Source organism: Rattus norvegicus, chromosome 1 (genome assembly GCF_036323735.1).
Source record: "Rattus norvegicus strain BN/NHsdMcwi chromosome 1, GRCr8, whole genome shotgun sequence".
Lineage (NCBI taxonomy): Eukaryota > Metazoa > Chordata > Mammalia > Rodentia > Muridae > Rattus > Rattus norvegicus.
Window position 1 is genome coordinate 127,359,889 of NC_086019.1, and position 16,225 is coordinate 127,376,113.

Consider the following 16,225-nt stretch of genomic DNA (forward strand, 5'->3'; position numbering starts at 1 on the left):
AAGCCCTTTCCCGCACAAGTGGCTTTGGTGATGGTCTTTATTAAAACAACATGAAGCAAACTAAGGTCTCAGGAATTTTATTACAAAACAGAATAAAGAGAGAAACTTACAGATTTATACAATAATTTTAAATATGTTACAGCTTTAATTTATGAACAGAAATGTCCTGTTTTTTCTTCTTTATCTTTCCAGGTTGCTTTGCATCATTAATCTGCATTTTTACTTGATCTTGCAATTTAGAAAAGAATGCCTGAGATGACTTTAAGGGCTTATCTTTTCGTTCATCCTGCAGTTAAAACAAAACAGATGTTACAAAATGTGGTTTTATGAGAACATCCAAAGTCTAACAGTACATTATGATTACAACAATGAATAAATGTATAAACATGAAAAGCCACTCCAATCAGCTACCTTAACAAATATTTTCCATTGTTATAGCACCTTGTATCTTAAGGGAAGAACAGAAAGAAGAAAACTTGCTGCCAGGCCTATATTCGTAAAGGTCTCTAGAAAGGCTACAGGATGCTGAGGCCACTCTTGAGTAGTATGTCTCTAGAAGGCCGAGGTAGCTCTGACGCCCTAATTGAGAAACAGCCCAGTGCCCGCCCTGCATCCTCCCTTTCCCCCTCAGGCCTCTCCTTACTTACCTTTAACAAGGACACTTTGCCTGTTTTGGTCAACTGTTTGAGCTTCTCGGAAGCTGCTGCCCTGCTGGACTTAGAATGATCTGGGTTGCTCTTTTCAAGCAATTTTCTCCGCTTCTCCTTCTCCTTTATTTTCAAACGCTTCTGATATTTCTTTTTCCTCCGTTCTCGTTTCTTGTCTGTAGCTGTTTTCTCAGCAGCTGTTTTTAGATCTCCAGCTTTATTTTTCTCCTATTAAAAGTAAATAAATAAATAAATAAACAAACAAACAAACACCCTAACCCTTGTGATAGCTATTCTTGATTGTCAACTTGTCTATACCTGGAATAAAGTCTATCGTCTGCTGAGGGATGAAAAGCACACAATGGCCAATGGCTGAGTGTCCATGGCAGTGTGTGAGGATACAGAGTGAGCCTTGTCTGGTTCCAGTGAGCTCTGGTAACTTTTAAAGCTTACACTATATTCTTTGCCAGAACTGACTCTGAGTAAGCGTTCAGCTCTAAATGAACTCACAAAGGAAAAAGAGCTAAGCTCTCAATCCCCCAGCACTGGTCAACATGGGTCGCAGGACATGTCCGATTCAGCCTTGGCTCTAAGCTGTGAATGACAGGCTCTGGGTTTGGATCACTACCTCCCAGATATCAAGAAAGAGAGAAAGCAGAGAATCCTGTATCCAGTGAAGACAGACTTCCTCATTTCTCCTGAGCTGTCAGCTCATCATACCGGGTTATCACTGGCTTAAGATGGCGGAGGTTCTGACAGAAATGGTAGCTATACATGTAACAACACGAGTGAGACAGACAGAGAGACTCTGGTGCTACCCCAACAGAGCACATAAGGGCCTGCCTGAAGCCACTGTTTCTGTAAGGAAAGAATTTCCATGTTCACGAGTCAGAGAATGCCAGCACCTGGTTATCCAATGTGTTCCAGTGTCCAAATGGTCTACTGGAGTCTAGATTACAGCACTCACTAGGCTTACACTGCAGTTCATGATTATTACGGTCAAAACCAACATGGGATAGCTAATACTAAAGCATTACTGGTCTTCACAAGACTGAAACAGGCACTTTAAAACATTTTCTTTTTTTTAATTGAGTATTTTTAGTTACATCTCAAATGTTATTCCTTTCCCAGTTTCCCAGCCATATGCCCCTTAGCCCATCCCCCTCCCCAAACATTTTTAATAATCTTCCTATCTGTAACTTTGACTGATGCTTGAGTATATAGATTGATTTTTAAGTATTGTATAATCATTTGGCTCACTATATAGGCATCCAGTCAGAAAATCAATCCCAGGCCCCTGCAGATACTCCAAGTTACTACATGCTCAAGTCTTGTATATAAATCATTTATATCACCTGCATTCACGCTTCCATACACTTCAAATTGTGCATAGATTACATGAAGTCCTAGGACAATGGAACCACTACACACAAACAACTGATAAAAAATTCTGCACACGATCAATTCGGATTCAACTTTCTTTGCTGAATATTTTCAAAGTGCAGTTAGTTGAACCCATCGATGTACAACTCGGCTATAGGAGTATGGGGGGGAATATACATAGAAATTACAGAGATCTAAACCTCAAGGGAAGTCACATTAAATAAATGCGCATCTGGCTGCAATGAACTTACTTGGAGGGAGTCACTAAACATTCCCACACTGCCTTTTTACCTTGATTTCCTCTGGGGCCAGGAGGGCTGCATCACTGACACTCACTGGGGCCACTTCCTCCATGGTTATGGCTGGCAGATTCGACACAACTTTAATTTCAGGAACAGGCTAAAAAAGAGATAAGGCATTTAGTGGGGAGAAGAAGTGGGGCAAGCATTGGCCACAAACTTTTTTTTTTTGTTTTTGTTTTTTTTTTTCAGAGTTGGGGACCGAACCCAGGGCCTTGCGCTTGCTAGGCAAGTGCTCTACCACTGAGCTAAATCTCCAACCTCACAAACTTTTTTTTATAGAGTTGACTTCTTCTGCACATGTTAGGGTTGCTGGCTTGGTGTTTTTTTTTTTTTTTTTGGGAGGGGGGAGGGTGAGGAGGGACAGGAATGTCCCTGATCACTGACTCCTTCACCTGCTCTCAGGATGCTTTCCTCCTGCTGGGTTGCCTCGCCCAGCCTTATGTGAGGATCTGTAACTACTTTTATTCCATCTAGTGCTGTGTTGGGCTGAGATCCCTGGGATCAGGGAGATGGGAAAGGAGGTGGATCTCGGGGCGAGCGAGGGGAGGTGGGTGGTAAACTGAGAGAAGGAGAATTTTTTTAAAATCACACACTAAAAATAAATAAATCCATCCATCCATCCATCCACCCATCCATCCATCCATCCATCCATCCATCCATCCATCCATCCATCCATCACTGGGCTGACTGGAATGACCTTGACAACAGGCAACATCAAAGCCATCCCAGTAGCATTTACACCTACATATCCACACCTCTCCACCTCAGCAAAACAGTACTCCATGCCACCTATGTGGGCATTCTCAAGCAATTCCATGTACTTAATAAAACTTGGTGATTAATTATCACATGGCTTTTTGTTTTGAAACAAATCTAAGCTCTCTGCAGAGATATACAAAAAATGCTTATGAGAAAAATACAAACTATTTAAGCTACTAGAAATCTATCTTCATATATTAGCATGAAATGGTACAAAACTATTTATAAAACTAACATAATGTATATGAAGGAATGTTAATATGCTCAATCTTTCGAGAGGCTGTATATGGGTCTGTATAGCTACTGTCATTTCAAGATACCAGTGTCTAAGCCAGGCACAGAGGACATTGTTCGGGGAAATGTCATAAGAGCAGAACCACATGAGAAGAGGACAGGAGCCCAGACCCTAAGCAAGAAGAACTGTGGAATGTGAAAACAATCCCTGTCAAGCAGGCCACTGTCCAGAGATTATGAGAAATACTGTGCTCCCCTACAGTCAAAAACAAATAGGGAGGAAATCTCAAAATACAATACAACATGGCAGCTGGTGAACAGTTCATGTCTGCAGAGACAGTGTGTAAACTATGGACACACATATGAAAACGAAAATATTAAAAGACCTGTAACAGCCAGGTGCATTCCTAGATTCAAGTGTGAAACATTGACAATCCTTTAGACCTTGGCAAAGCAGGGGCTGCGGAAATGGTCAGGGATCAGGTGACTGGTATGAAAGCAAGTTGACCTGAATTCAAATCACCAGTCTCCATGTAAAATATGCGCACAGGCTTGCTAAGTCCATCGCTGGTGAAGAGGACATAGGCAGAACCTGGGAGCTCACTGACAAGTTAGTCTATCTGAACAATGACCTTCTAATTCTGTGGAGAGGTCTTGTCTTAGAAATAGGTTGGAGAGCAATAGAGGAAGACACCTGATGCTTCCCTCTGGCCTCTGCATGCTTGCATCTAGACTAGTCCTTAGTTCATAACAGTCAAGAGGACAGCAATGGGCAACCTGTGAGCAAGCACCAACATGATGGTTCAAGCCCGTCTCAGGGAACTACAGACAGCTGCAAGTAGATGGGCTTCCAAGGAGTCAGCAGAATCTCAGCCAGCCCAGGAAAGGCTCAGGCTGGAAAGGAGACTGAGAGGTCTGGGACTGGCTGGAGCACATTAGGCAGTGCAGAACACAAGAGCCCAGTGCTAGTTCTGCCCCTCCCACATTCAGTGTGCTCATCTGCTAAAGGGATAGTTAGACAGTGAGTGTTTGGGCAGTGAAAGTGACGTAAGCCCAGGACCTAATACGACTTGCAGAGGCCACCAATCAATGTGAGGGAGACACCATCACACAATTAAGCACAACTGAGGGCCAGGAGAGGAGGAATCAGTGAGGCTCAGGGCTAAAGGTGACCAGGGGCCTGCTGGAGAGCAGGCTGCAGCAGGATGGAAGGCAGAATTAACCCAGGAACAAAGTGACCGTCCCTTACAGAAGCCCTGTTGTAACTTGCAGCTGTGTGTCCTGACACCAACTGAGAAGAAGCTCTCCAGAGCTCAGAGCTGTTCAGTTCACACGTGCTACTTTTTCTACCACACTGTAAATTCACATACCGGTTTGGGGATGAAGTGGAAGTTTGACAGGGCATCCAGTTTTAGGAAGAGAGAATCCATCATCTTCTGAATTTCTACATGCTCTGGATTGTCTTCTTCTTCAGCTTTTTGCTAAATGAGCAAGGCCAACGTTAGATGAAGTAGCTTAACTGTACCACAGAAAAAACAGTACAGACAGTGAAGGTGCCCCAGTTTCTCAGAACCACAGCTTTACCGCCCAGCAACTCTAGCCATCCCGGTGGCGCACGCCTTTAATCTCTGCACTCAAGAGGCAGAGGCAGGCAGATCTCTGTGAGTTTGGGGTCACACAGGGCTACAATGAGATCTTGTCTCAAACAAAATAAAAAGCAAAAACAATGGTTTTGTGGGATGATGGTACAGTAATTCCCAACACTCAGGAGACGGAGGCCAGAGTACTACAAGTTCAAGATCAGCTTGGGTTACATAGTGTTACCTTGTTTGTAAAAGGTAGGAGAGAAGAAGAAATGTCCCAAAAGTAAAGTTGCAGGTATAAGCACTATGATGGTGCCAGTGCCTACCAAAGACCACAAGGGTGCACATTAGTACCCATTACCTCTGAAATTTAGAACAAACAGTACAATGCCGATGGCATTTCCCAACAAAAGGTAAGCTAATCAAAGTAGGACCAAAGTTTAAGGGCTATTAATGGATGTTGGTGAGGATGAAGAAATTGGATTCCTGGGAATTATTGGTAGCAAAGTGAAACGATGTAGCCATAGCGGCAGCAAGCTTAGCAGGTCACGGAAGGTTAGACTTAGCATTTCCCTCCTAGATATGGATCCAAGGAAACTAAAGCAGATACACGCATGCACGCACACGTGCACATACACTTAAGAGTGGGACTTCCTATACCCAGAAGGTGAGAACAGTCCACATGTTCAGCTGGAAAGTGGATCAAGAAACTGTGGCCCATGTATAAATGGAACACTATCCAGCAATAAAGTAGAAATGAAGCGCTCATATATGCTGCCCAACATAAAGACATAATGCTAAATAAAAGTCACAAATTACGTGACTTCATTTACACAACAGGCAAATTCACAGAACTAGGGTGTAACAGCAGGGGGGGGAAGAGGAAGCAGTAGATTATTGAGCAAGGACTGGGGAGCTACAAACAGGCGGCACTTGCTTAAAACTACACTAAGTGCTTCCCAATTATTCATTTACTTATTCTTGGTTTTTCAAGACAGTCTCGCCATCACAAAATATGTTTATTTTAGTCTGAGTCCTAGCATTTTAGGAGTGTCTGACAATCTGTCTAGGTAAAATAAAATGTTTAATTTTGTGTTGTGAATGTAATTTGTTCAAGGTTTGCTCAGATTATTCACACTGATATGGAAAAGACAGTCACTTGAGTTTAGAGTCAGGCTGTTTTATTTATGTTTGCTCTTCCCCTAGCACCAAATACATACTCTGAAAGGTAAGATGGTATTTGTTTGCTTCTATTTGTCATAATTAAGATATAGTAGAGGTGCAGAAGGTGGGGAGGGGGGCACCCACATGAGTAAGAAGTGACTGGCTCTGCCTGTGGCCCAAGTCAGATAACATATGTCATTAGCACTCATTCCAATAAACCCAGGTGAGGAAATAAGTCTTCCCCAGGATATGGTCTTCTCGCCATCCAACTAGAAATTAATCTTAGAATTTAAAAAACAAGACAAACAAAAAGAGCCTATGGGAGATCATTTCATAAAGAAATAAATTACATCAATTATTTCAAATGTCAAAGCAGTTGCTGGGACGTCAGTAGTTGACTACACTCAGTGGGAACATTATGGGCTGTCTTCCCACCATCCGTGCTGGGAGACAGCTACCTGAGCGCTAGGTTAGCTCAGGACTGACTGAACACTCATCCTCCTTTAGTGTCACAACCTTGATGTCACCTTACCTGGTTGAGTTTGATATATTCCTGCTCATAAATCTCAGCAAGACTTAGCTTGCTCTTCTCATGGTCTAACGTCAAACGCTTCTTATATTCATATGCATCCTCCTTAGGTTTCTCTTTCCGTTCTACATCATCCCAAGCCTGAAATGCAAATAAGTTAATAGAATTAAAGATCTATTTCTATGCTCAGCAAGAATTATAGCAAAGAAATTAATTTTTAACCTCAAAAGTGATTATATGGGGCTGGGGCTACCGCTCAGGTGGTAGAATGCTTGTCTTGCCTGCATGAAACCTTGGGTTCAGTCCCTAGCCCCACAAAACTGGGGCACAGTAGTCCATGCCTGCAATACCAGCACCTGAAAGGTTCAGGCAGGAGGGCCAGAACCCCCAGGTTGTTTAGTGAGTTCCAGGTCATTCTGGAGTATATGAGACCCTATCTCAACAACAACAACAACAGCAGCAATAACAACGACTGCTAGATGTAATGGCCATGCCTTTAATCCCAGGGCTTGAGGGGCAGAGGTAGGTACATCTTTGGATTCTAAACAAGCCCAGTCTACACAGTATTTCAGGCCAGCCAGTCTCAAAAAAACAAGTGTTTTTTTTTTCAAGTCACAAGTAATAAAGCACGATGAAGAGCAAAGAGGACATTAGCTTAAGTACTCCTTCTGCTTTTGTTTTCAATCAGTTTCTCTTGTTACCAACTTTAGCCTCCTTGCCACCATTTGCTAGGAACTGAGCCAGAGCTTCGTACAGGTCTGCCAGAGCCGTACTACCAGCCCTTAGATTCATTTAGAACCACTCCACCAGCCCACCTTACTACGTGGCCAAATAACCCTAGTTTTTGTACTTCACTCCAAATTTTAAGACATTCTCACATGGTAATGGTACTGTCTTGCTCTTGCTCATCCATTTCAGACATGTTCAAGAAGCATCTCTCTCTCTGTCTCTCTCAAGATTTATTTATTTATTATATATGAGGGCACTGTAGCAGTCTTCAGACACACCAGAAGAGGGTGCCAGATCCCACTACAGATGGTTGCAAGCACCACGTGGTTGCTAGGAATTGAACTCAGGACCTCCGGAAGAGCAGTCAGTGCTCTTAACTGCTGAACCATCTCTCCAGCTCCCAGGAAGCATCTCTTACCATACTTGTCATAGAATGCCTATGTTTATTCTAAGTTTACAAAAACAGATCAAGTCCTAAAAATTCTTTCCTAGGTCATTAGCATCTGAAAAGATGGACCCTGAACTGACTACAGCAGATACTATGTCTAGATTGAAGAAGGGTCTTGGATATGTCCACAGCTGGCCAAATGCCCGAGTGTCCACCCACTCAACAAGATCAGAACAGATGGTACTGGCCACCCTTCCTACCAGGCACCCTATTCTCTTGGGTATGAGCAGACGAGAGCAGCTCTACAAACAGTGAGGGCAAACATATCCATAAAATTTAAAAAGCATCATTTCTAAAAATTGCAGTTACAATTCATTCTGTTCTTACTGACCCGATCTCGTATCCTCTGTTTAATGATATCTTCTAGATGGAGGGTAGTTTCTTCTGTGATTACAGGGGCTAAAAGAAGCATAGCATGTTTGTTAGAACAACAAATTATCAGACCGAGAATTCTCAAATCCTTCTTGGACCCACAACAGAAGCAGCACCTGGGAACTTACTAAAGAAACAGATTCTCAGGCCAACCCTATACCTTCTAAATCTGACAGTGGAGAACTGCTTATAGTGTTGTTTGTAAGCCTGCACCCTGCACAGTCCACTCAACTGTTCACAGTTGAACTGTAACCCTGGCTACATCATCAAATTCTTTCTTGCAGCCATTATGGTCAAAGCTGGGAGTGGTGGTGAACGCCTTTCATCCCAGCACTTGAGGCAGAGGAAGTCAGATTTCTGAGTTCAAGGTCAGCCAGGTCTATAGAAACCCTGTTTTGAAGGGGGGGGGACACAAGAAAAATTTTCCCTCCTTACACACACACATTGTCTCCTGAGTTCAAGGTCAGCCAGGTCTATAGAAACCCTGTTTTGAAGGGGGGGGGACACAAGAAAAATTTTCCCTCCTTACACACACACATTGTCTCCCTCCCTCCATCCCACCCTCTGTGTGTGTGTGTGTGTGTGTGTGTGTGTGTGTGTGTGTGTGTGTGTGTGTGTACTGAGAAAGTCTCCCACAGCCCAGGCTGGCCTCAAACTAGCCAAGTAACCTGAGGATGCCTTGTACTTCTGTGGAACCCTGACATACTTGCCTCATCCTCTCAAGTACTAGGCTAGGCCACCATGTCTGGTTTCTGTGGTACATAGGTTCATATCCAGGGATTCAAGTAGTGTACCATCTGAACTCTATGGCCCACCTGAGGTTTAACAAGCTTGCTGATGTTCCTCCTAAGTTTCAGAAGCATAAAACTTCAGTGGATTGGTAAATGATGACACTTCACCCCAATGCCCTAGGACACCATTCGTAGAAGTTAAGTGCCATGATACTGGCACTTTCCTTCTGCGTGAGTGAGTGCATGTGCACACATGCATATGTTTCACAGAGGCCAAAGGTCAACACTGGGTACCTTGCTGGAATGCCTTCCACCTTACCTTGTGAGATAGGGTCTCTAACTGAACCTCTGACATGAATTCTACCAAGCTAGCTGGTCAGCAATCTCCAGCCATTCCCCATCACTGCTTCCTCCTCAGCACTAGAATCTCAGAAGCTTTTGGTGGGGGGCATCGGGGATCCCAACTGAGGTGCACACGCATGCTTGCAGAGCAAGTAATTTACCAACTGGGCCACCTCCCCAGCTCTAACAATTACTTTTTAACGGTGAAGATCATATACAATCACAAAGATGCTCAGGAGACCAAGATTGCAAACTGTTACCAACTGGTGAATTCGGTTAAACGGCACAGACTGTACTATTTTTCCAACTTTTCTGGATGTTTGCAAGCTTTTAAAACAATCAGGGAAAATAACGACCAGCACTTAAAATCTTTCTGAAACAAACTACAGAAAAGCACAAAAGTAGACATGCTGTTGTAGGAGCTCAGCAGACACCATACCCATCCTGACAGCATGGTCGAAGTGGAGAGTCTCTTCCAGCAGGCTGTTCTCTGGCCGCTTCTGCGCTGTCACTTCCCCTTGAAGCTGCCAAGGCTTTTTATCCAACAGCTCTTTTTCCAAAGATGCGATTTTCTCATTCATCTAGGAAACAAGGGAGGGGTCAATGTGAACTGCTATACTCACTAATGTACTAAGCTCCCCAGAAGCATCAGATAGGAGTTGGTGTGAAATGCTATGCTCACTAATGTACTAAGCTCCCTACAAGCATTGGGGGAAGTTTATTTGGGGACTCTGTTCTACTTAAATGATCTAAATCTTCACAAGCCACTGGTATGCTGAATTATTACAACTTCCTGAAGTAATTTTTGTCTGGAATATTAGCTTTGATGGAGACTGGCTCTTTACTCTATACCCAATTTTCTCATCTGGACTCCATAACAGACATTTTGAAAGACATTGGCAGACACAATGCAATTTGTGCAAAGATAAAATTGTTTACTCGTCCTCTGTTCACTTGTCAGGTCTCAACTCGACCTTCTGCAAATAAAGTGTTTACTTTCACCTTACCTTTTGTTTCTTTGCTACACTGACAAGTCCAAACTGGAAGTTAGGTGACAGTGGGGACTATAACAGTGGACACTTTGTCCTAGTCTTATTAAGGCAGTGTTTCTAGAATCTGGCCAATAAGCACGATGGCAGTGTTTGACCTGATACATGTGTAGTTCACTGAATTCAAAAAGGAGTAAACTGGTCAAATCTCCCTGGCAGACCTGCAGCAGACCATGTTTTACCAAAATGATCTAAATCTCTAAAATAAGGATTATGCTTGATTCCCTAATACTGACTTAAAAGCATGAGGCCCATGTGACTTTGTGGCGATGCTCTCACCAAGTTATTTTGGATTCTTGCTTCACTACTCGAGAATGAGGCTCACGACTATGTGGTTACTTATGTGCTGAGTGAAGTTTAGTTAGTCCCGTGTATAAATTCTGCTTTACTCTTTATATGTGGCTATCAACTAAACATTAATTATTTATTCCTCAGAGTTCTGTATAATTCCTCTGTGAAACCAAATATTTTTTGGGATATGGAGAGGAGTGAGTTGGGAAGACATTAAGGTAGCAACATATTATAAAGTTACTTCCTTTAGACTTTCTATCTCTTCTAGGAACAAGGTGTCAATCCTGGACTTACTTTAAATTACTTTTGAAAAATAATTCTTTAGGTAATTGTAATATTCACTTTCTGCTTGTTCTCACTTCTGTGTGATGTCACTTTAAGATGAATTCATGACAGAACCAAAGGACAAGGGCCAAACTAAAGTTGCTACAATTAGTTGCATAATATCATCGTCTGGCACTCAATAGAGAGTATCTCCTAGAGCAGCTCAAACAGGTAAGAGGGTCACAGGGTGGCCAAGCAGAACGCACACAGACAGGAAAACAGATTTTACATGGCAGGCTCCAAATGAAGGCTGCCAGCCTATCCACGTCATGGGACTCTCTCCATGTGGTATCTAAACACAGCATACAGTGCTACTATTACTATCTCTACGTTGTGAGAGAAGGTCAGCTACGGCTTGCTGCTCACTATGTAGCCCAAACTGGCCCTGAACTTGACATAATCTTCCTGACTAAGCCTTCCAAATGCTGGGTTTACAGCAATACAACATAATGCCTAGCTCAGTATACATAATCTTCAGGGAGCAAGGTCTCTGCTTTTAAAGGATAGGTTAGTTGTTTGAGTTCCTACCATGTTAAACATACAACACCATTCCTGAGGATTACCTTCTCCTGTCTTTTTTCAAAAGAGGATTTAACTTCATCGGATTCTTGCTTTACAGCTAAGGAACTCGTATCTTCAGCCTCATCATCAGGCAAAGCAAATGTCACTCTTTTCAAGCCTTTCTGTTGACCACTATTCTCATCTTCTTCCAAGTCATTATCTTCATCCCTATAATACCAAGATGGATCAAAGGAAAATTACTACAGGGCACTAGAAACACAAAGATAAATACCCAATAATAAAGTACTTTTTAATACCTTCTGTCTGTCATTCAATAGCACTAAGTTTCTATGGAACAAAAGACATGCTTTTGTTTTTTTTTTTTATTTTATTTACTGTTATTTTCCATACATTACATGTGTGGGCATAAGTGTAGCGTAGAGGTCATCATAAATGTATAGGTCAGAGAACAATTTCAGCGAGTTTAGAGGATCAAATTTTCTGATCACTTAAGGTCACAAAGCTCATACAGCAAGTCCTTTTATCTACTGAGCCATCTCACTGACCCAAAAGGAAGAGAGATCCCCCCCTCCTCCTTTTTACAGTTTAAGTATTTTTTTGAAACAGGGTCTCTCTCTCTCTATGTAGCCCTGGCTGTCTTCAAACTCGTGGTCAACTAAACTGGACTAAATCTCATAGAAACCCACCTCTGCCTTCCAAGTGCTATGACTAAAGCTGTACAATATGATTAAAGTTGTACATCATTATGGCTAAGAAAGATATTCTTTAGGTGAAATGCCTGCTATGAGGAAACAGGAAAAAAAGCTCTTATACCAAATACACAAAATGCTTACTTACAAAAATAACACTGGGAACTGGAGAGATTGCTAAGAACACTGGCTGCTCTACAAGAGGATTAATTCCCAGAAGCCACATGCTGGCTCACAACTGTCTGGTGGCTCTGTATAGAGCCCCAGGGGATTTGACACCCTATTCTAGCCTTTGCAGGCACCAAACACACATGTGGTGTGCAAATATACATGTAAACAAAACACTCACACACATAAATTTTAAATACTTTTTTAAAAAAGTAATGTTTTATTGGCAAAAAACCCATGCATGCTCCTTCTTTCTAATAGCAAGACTAGCTGGTCTATGGTAATGCACACTTTTGATCCCAGCACGCAGGAGGCAGAGGCTGTGAGTTTGGGGCCAGCCTGCTCCACAGAACCAGTTATAGGACATCCAGGGCTACACAAGAAACCTTGTCTCAGAAAAACTAATAAATAAAATAAAAAGCTGCTCCTGGTGGTGCAAATTTTATTCTTTAAATGATCTCCAATGTCCTTGAAATTCAGAGACATTTTCTAGCTGCTGATAGCACAGAACCCTCTACGAGATTTGGAAGTTACTTGGTTACGTACTTGACAACCCTGAGAAATACCTTACAGTTCTGAATGGATCACTTCTGCTTACAAACTTAAGAAGGATTTGAAATGCTCACGATTCAGACATGCTGTCTGCTGCTTCCTCAGGGAGCCCTTCCTCTTCGTCTGACCCCAGCTCGCCTTCCACACCAGTCATTTCTTCATCACTTTCAACTGGATCAAAGAAGTCCTTGTATTTCAGATTTCTGCTACTTTTATTTGACTAAAATAAAAAACCATTTTGAAGTTTAAAGATAGAAAAGTGTATAAAAATACTCATGTATATACATAGGTATATTATACACCCATACAAACTGTTTTCTAACATTACCATTACGCCAACCAAAAATAGTTGTTAGGGAAACTGGCAACTAGTTAACCACCATAGAAATCTAAGGACACCCAAAGCAAATGTAGCCCAGGCTGGTTTTGAGGAGACATCTTCTTGCCTCAGCCTCCCACTCCTGAGGCTTACTAGACTCCTGCACTACTGGCTCAGCTCTTAGTCCGATTCTTCACGTTTGCTCCTTTTTCCATACGTCACTTGGGGTCAAATAAGTTCGAGGCACATTAAATTTCTCCTTAGGAAAACATGACTTGTACTTTAAAGAAACAGTTTCTTCTCCCAAAACCTTACCTTAATCTTTTGCTTCCCAAATAGCCCTCCCTCATTTTCATCTGAATCAATGTCTTCAAAAAGGTCAATGTCTTCCTCTTCCTCCTCTTCACCATCAGGTGTTTTTTCCTCTTCTTTTTCCACTTTTTCTAAAAAGCTCTCCATTTCGGACAGTTTGAAGAACTTATCATCTACTACAGACTTTTCCCTTGGTTTTCTAGGTGGTTTGATCTGCATCTTGGTCTGCTGCTCCAACTTGCTAATATCAAAGTCAAGGTCAGAGTCCTCATCGCTGAAAGCAGGACTTTTCCTCGGGTCAGGTTTCCTTGAGCTTTTGGCTCTGTCACCCCCTTTAGGAACATGGCCGCCCTCGTCTGACAGTGGTTCATCCTCCAAGTCTGTCTCCACGTTCTCCTGGTTGTCAGCCTCCACCTCTGAGGCATCCTCTTCACACTCCTCATCCTCACACTCTGGGAGAAGGCTGAGATCTTCATCCTCAACCGCCTCACTAACCGCATCCTGGAAGTACTGTAAGACTGGTTCATTCTGCAGTTCTAGTTGTTGCCAAATCTGCTCATCATCAAAACTCTTTATCTCAAGTTTCTGCAAAGGACTTCCGGAGATCCGGCCATGCTCTAATATTTTATTAAAATCATACAGAACTTTTGTTAATGAAGTGAGGTTTGATGCTAGTCCATTTTGAATCCTATTAGGAAAGGAGATTAAGTGAGATGAATTATACACAATAACATCAAGCATTCTTAAATAAAAGAAGAAATAAAAGCCGTAACTTATTTACAAATTAAAATGTAAATGGACATCAGTTTTAAGTACAGATTCCTGTTCCCAACAGTATCTTGCTGATGAGTCCGACCGCAGTTATCTGATTTTGCTCTGTATATTAAAGGCTGGATCACTACTCCTCTGAAGTCAGCCTTAAATCCTCAAACCTGCATTACACACATTCTGCAATTATTAGTCATTTGGCAAGTGATTGCCACTTGGCTTTAAGTTTGAGGAAAATTCTCTAAGGATATGATAACCGAAATGGGATCTACAAATTGAGGCCTCCAGAAAAAACAGTGTCTAGTACAGATGTGGAAACACATATTCTGGTTATAAGAAATATTTAGAAGCAGAGAGATGAGTTCAGACAATGCGAAGAACAGAAAGACCAAGACAGCTGTAGTGTGGCTGAGGAGGCACAGTGGGTGGCTGAGGTTATAGAAACTGGGTTCTGAGATAGGAATTTGTCACTTAAAAGTGTAATATGTGATGATGATTTACAATTTGGAGAGAGAAAGAATGTTAAAGGTTGTTAGAAAGCTGATGCAAAGGATTTTTATGTCAGAGACACGGCAGAAGTATGACAATTAGGAATCAGTGTCTAAATATATTGTAGATAGGATTCTGAGGATGCTAAAGGGTTGGAGAAAGTACGGCAAAAAGGAAAGCATCAAGGAAGTAGACTAGTTGAATCTGAATAAATGAAATGATAGAACTGCCATTTAGTGGGGCAGTAAAAGTAAGCTAAGGTAATAGAAACGGGGAAATGACTTTAGGGGAGAGGAGAATACAGGAGGGGAGGGGAGGGGAGCTCTATTTTGGACACAATGATGTGATGCTATTGCTAAAATTTTCAATATAAGTCAGAGTCATAATTTTACAGAACTTAATCAAAATGCTGGGAAGAAAGAAGTCTCTCCTAATTTGTTTTTATTCTTTCATACAAAACATTCTAATTGCAGCCTCTTCTCCCTCCCCACCTCCCCCAGATCCACACTGCTCCTCGGTTTCCCTTCAAAAAAAGTAGGCTTCAACCGAACACAATCTCTCATATCAAGGTTAGACAAGGCAACCCAGAGGGGTAAAAGGGCCCCAAGAGTGAAAGAATCAGAAACGCCGCTATTCCACTGTTAGGAGTTCCACAAAAACCCCAAGCTAAACAACCACAACATATATGCAGAGGATCAACGCAGGTTCCGTGATAGCCAATAAAGTCTCTGTGGGGCCCTCCATAAACCCTGATTAGTTGATTAGGTGGGCCGTGTTCTTGTGGTGTCCTGGACCCCTATGCCTCCTACAGTCATTCCCCACCCCCCTTCCACAGGCTTCTCCGAGCTTCCTCTACTGCTTGGGTCTCTGCAAGCTCAGTTGTGAAAATACACTGAAAAGCAACAAGTACGTACTTTCAATAAAGCTCAATGACAGGTAAGCGGTGTGTATTTGGGGGACACAAATTCAGAAAGCGTATTCCGCACGCAATACGCTTCTCTGGACGCGAATTAACTGCACTTAGTTCAATAGTGCACAACTAGGAAATCTACACTGAACCGCTTTTACTGTTAAAAAACTGAAGTTGGGACTGAGCGACCTGTACTTCACTTCCTGGCTTTCAGAAGTTGACGGATGCCGGCCCGCCTAGCACCGATGTGATGCGGGTCGCTCTCTGCCAGAGTTGGATCTGCACTTACGTGAGGAAACACTCGGGTCGGTTGGTGGCTTTTCTGACTTCCCTCAGACACCGTTCAAGGGTCTGTCGACGAAACACGCGGGGCGCCATAGCTATACACTACGGCGCCACACGAGGGCTGGGAACCGGCCGGAAGTCGTACCGCAAACACTTGCCTCAAGCAACCTGCAGCTCAGAGCCTAAGGTTCCGCCACACACAGGTTCCGGCCCCTAGCAGCAAACGCTTCTATTGGGCATGCGTAGGGGTGGAGCCGACCACCGAAAAGGGCTATTGGTCATCTCAAGCGTCTTGGCTCTTTCTCCAAATGTTTTGTATTTCTA

General features: G+C 42.6%; 1 protein-coding gene across 1 annotated transcript; it reads right to left on the reverse strand.

The window, feature by feature from the left end:
- Nucleotides 1-20: 20 nt before the first annotated feature.
- On the reverse strand, nucleotides 21-16,038 carry Mphosph10 (M-phase phosphoprotein 10). The gene is made up of 11 exons (NM_001106340.1): nucleotides 15,906-16,038; nucleotides 13,453-14,137; nucleotides 12,893-13,038; nucleotides 11,451-11,616; nucleotides 9,663-9,804; nucleotides 8,110-8,177; nucleotides 6,605-6,742; nucleotides 4,696-4,806; nucleotides 2,322-2,429; nucleotides 648-875; nucleotides 21-286 (listed from the first exon to the last, which is right to left on the reverse strand). Exons 1-11 carry the CDS (start codon nucleotides 15,992-15,994, stop codon nucleotides 137-139), a joined length of 2,031 nt encoding a protein of 676 aa, NP_001099810.1. The 5' UTR covers nucleotides 15,995-16,038; the 3' UTR covers nucleotides 21-136.
- Between the last annotated feature and the right edge of the window lie 187 nt (nucleotides 16,039-16,225).

Bases quoted from the DNA above. Each gene is read 5' to 3' on its own strand.
- Mphosph10 (NM_001106340.1), bottom strand. From the start codon at position 15,994: ATGGCGCCCCGCGTGTTTCGTCGACAGACCCTTGAACGGTGTCTGAGG. The intron at 6,743-8,109 runs GTCAGTAAGAAC...TTTGCATTTCAG, and splicing joins AACAGAGGATACGAGATCGG to GCTTGGGATGATGTAGAACG. The intron at 2,430-4,695 runs GTATGTGAATTT...TCTCTTTTTTAG, and splicing joins TCCACTTCATCCCCAAACCG to CCTGTTCCTGAAATTAAAGT.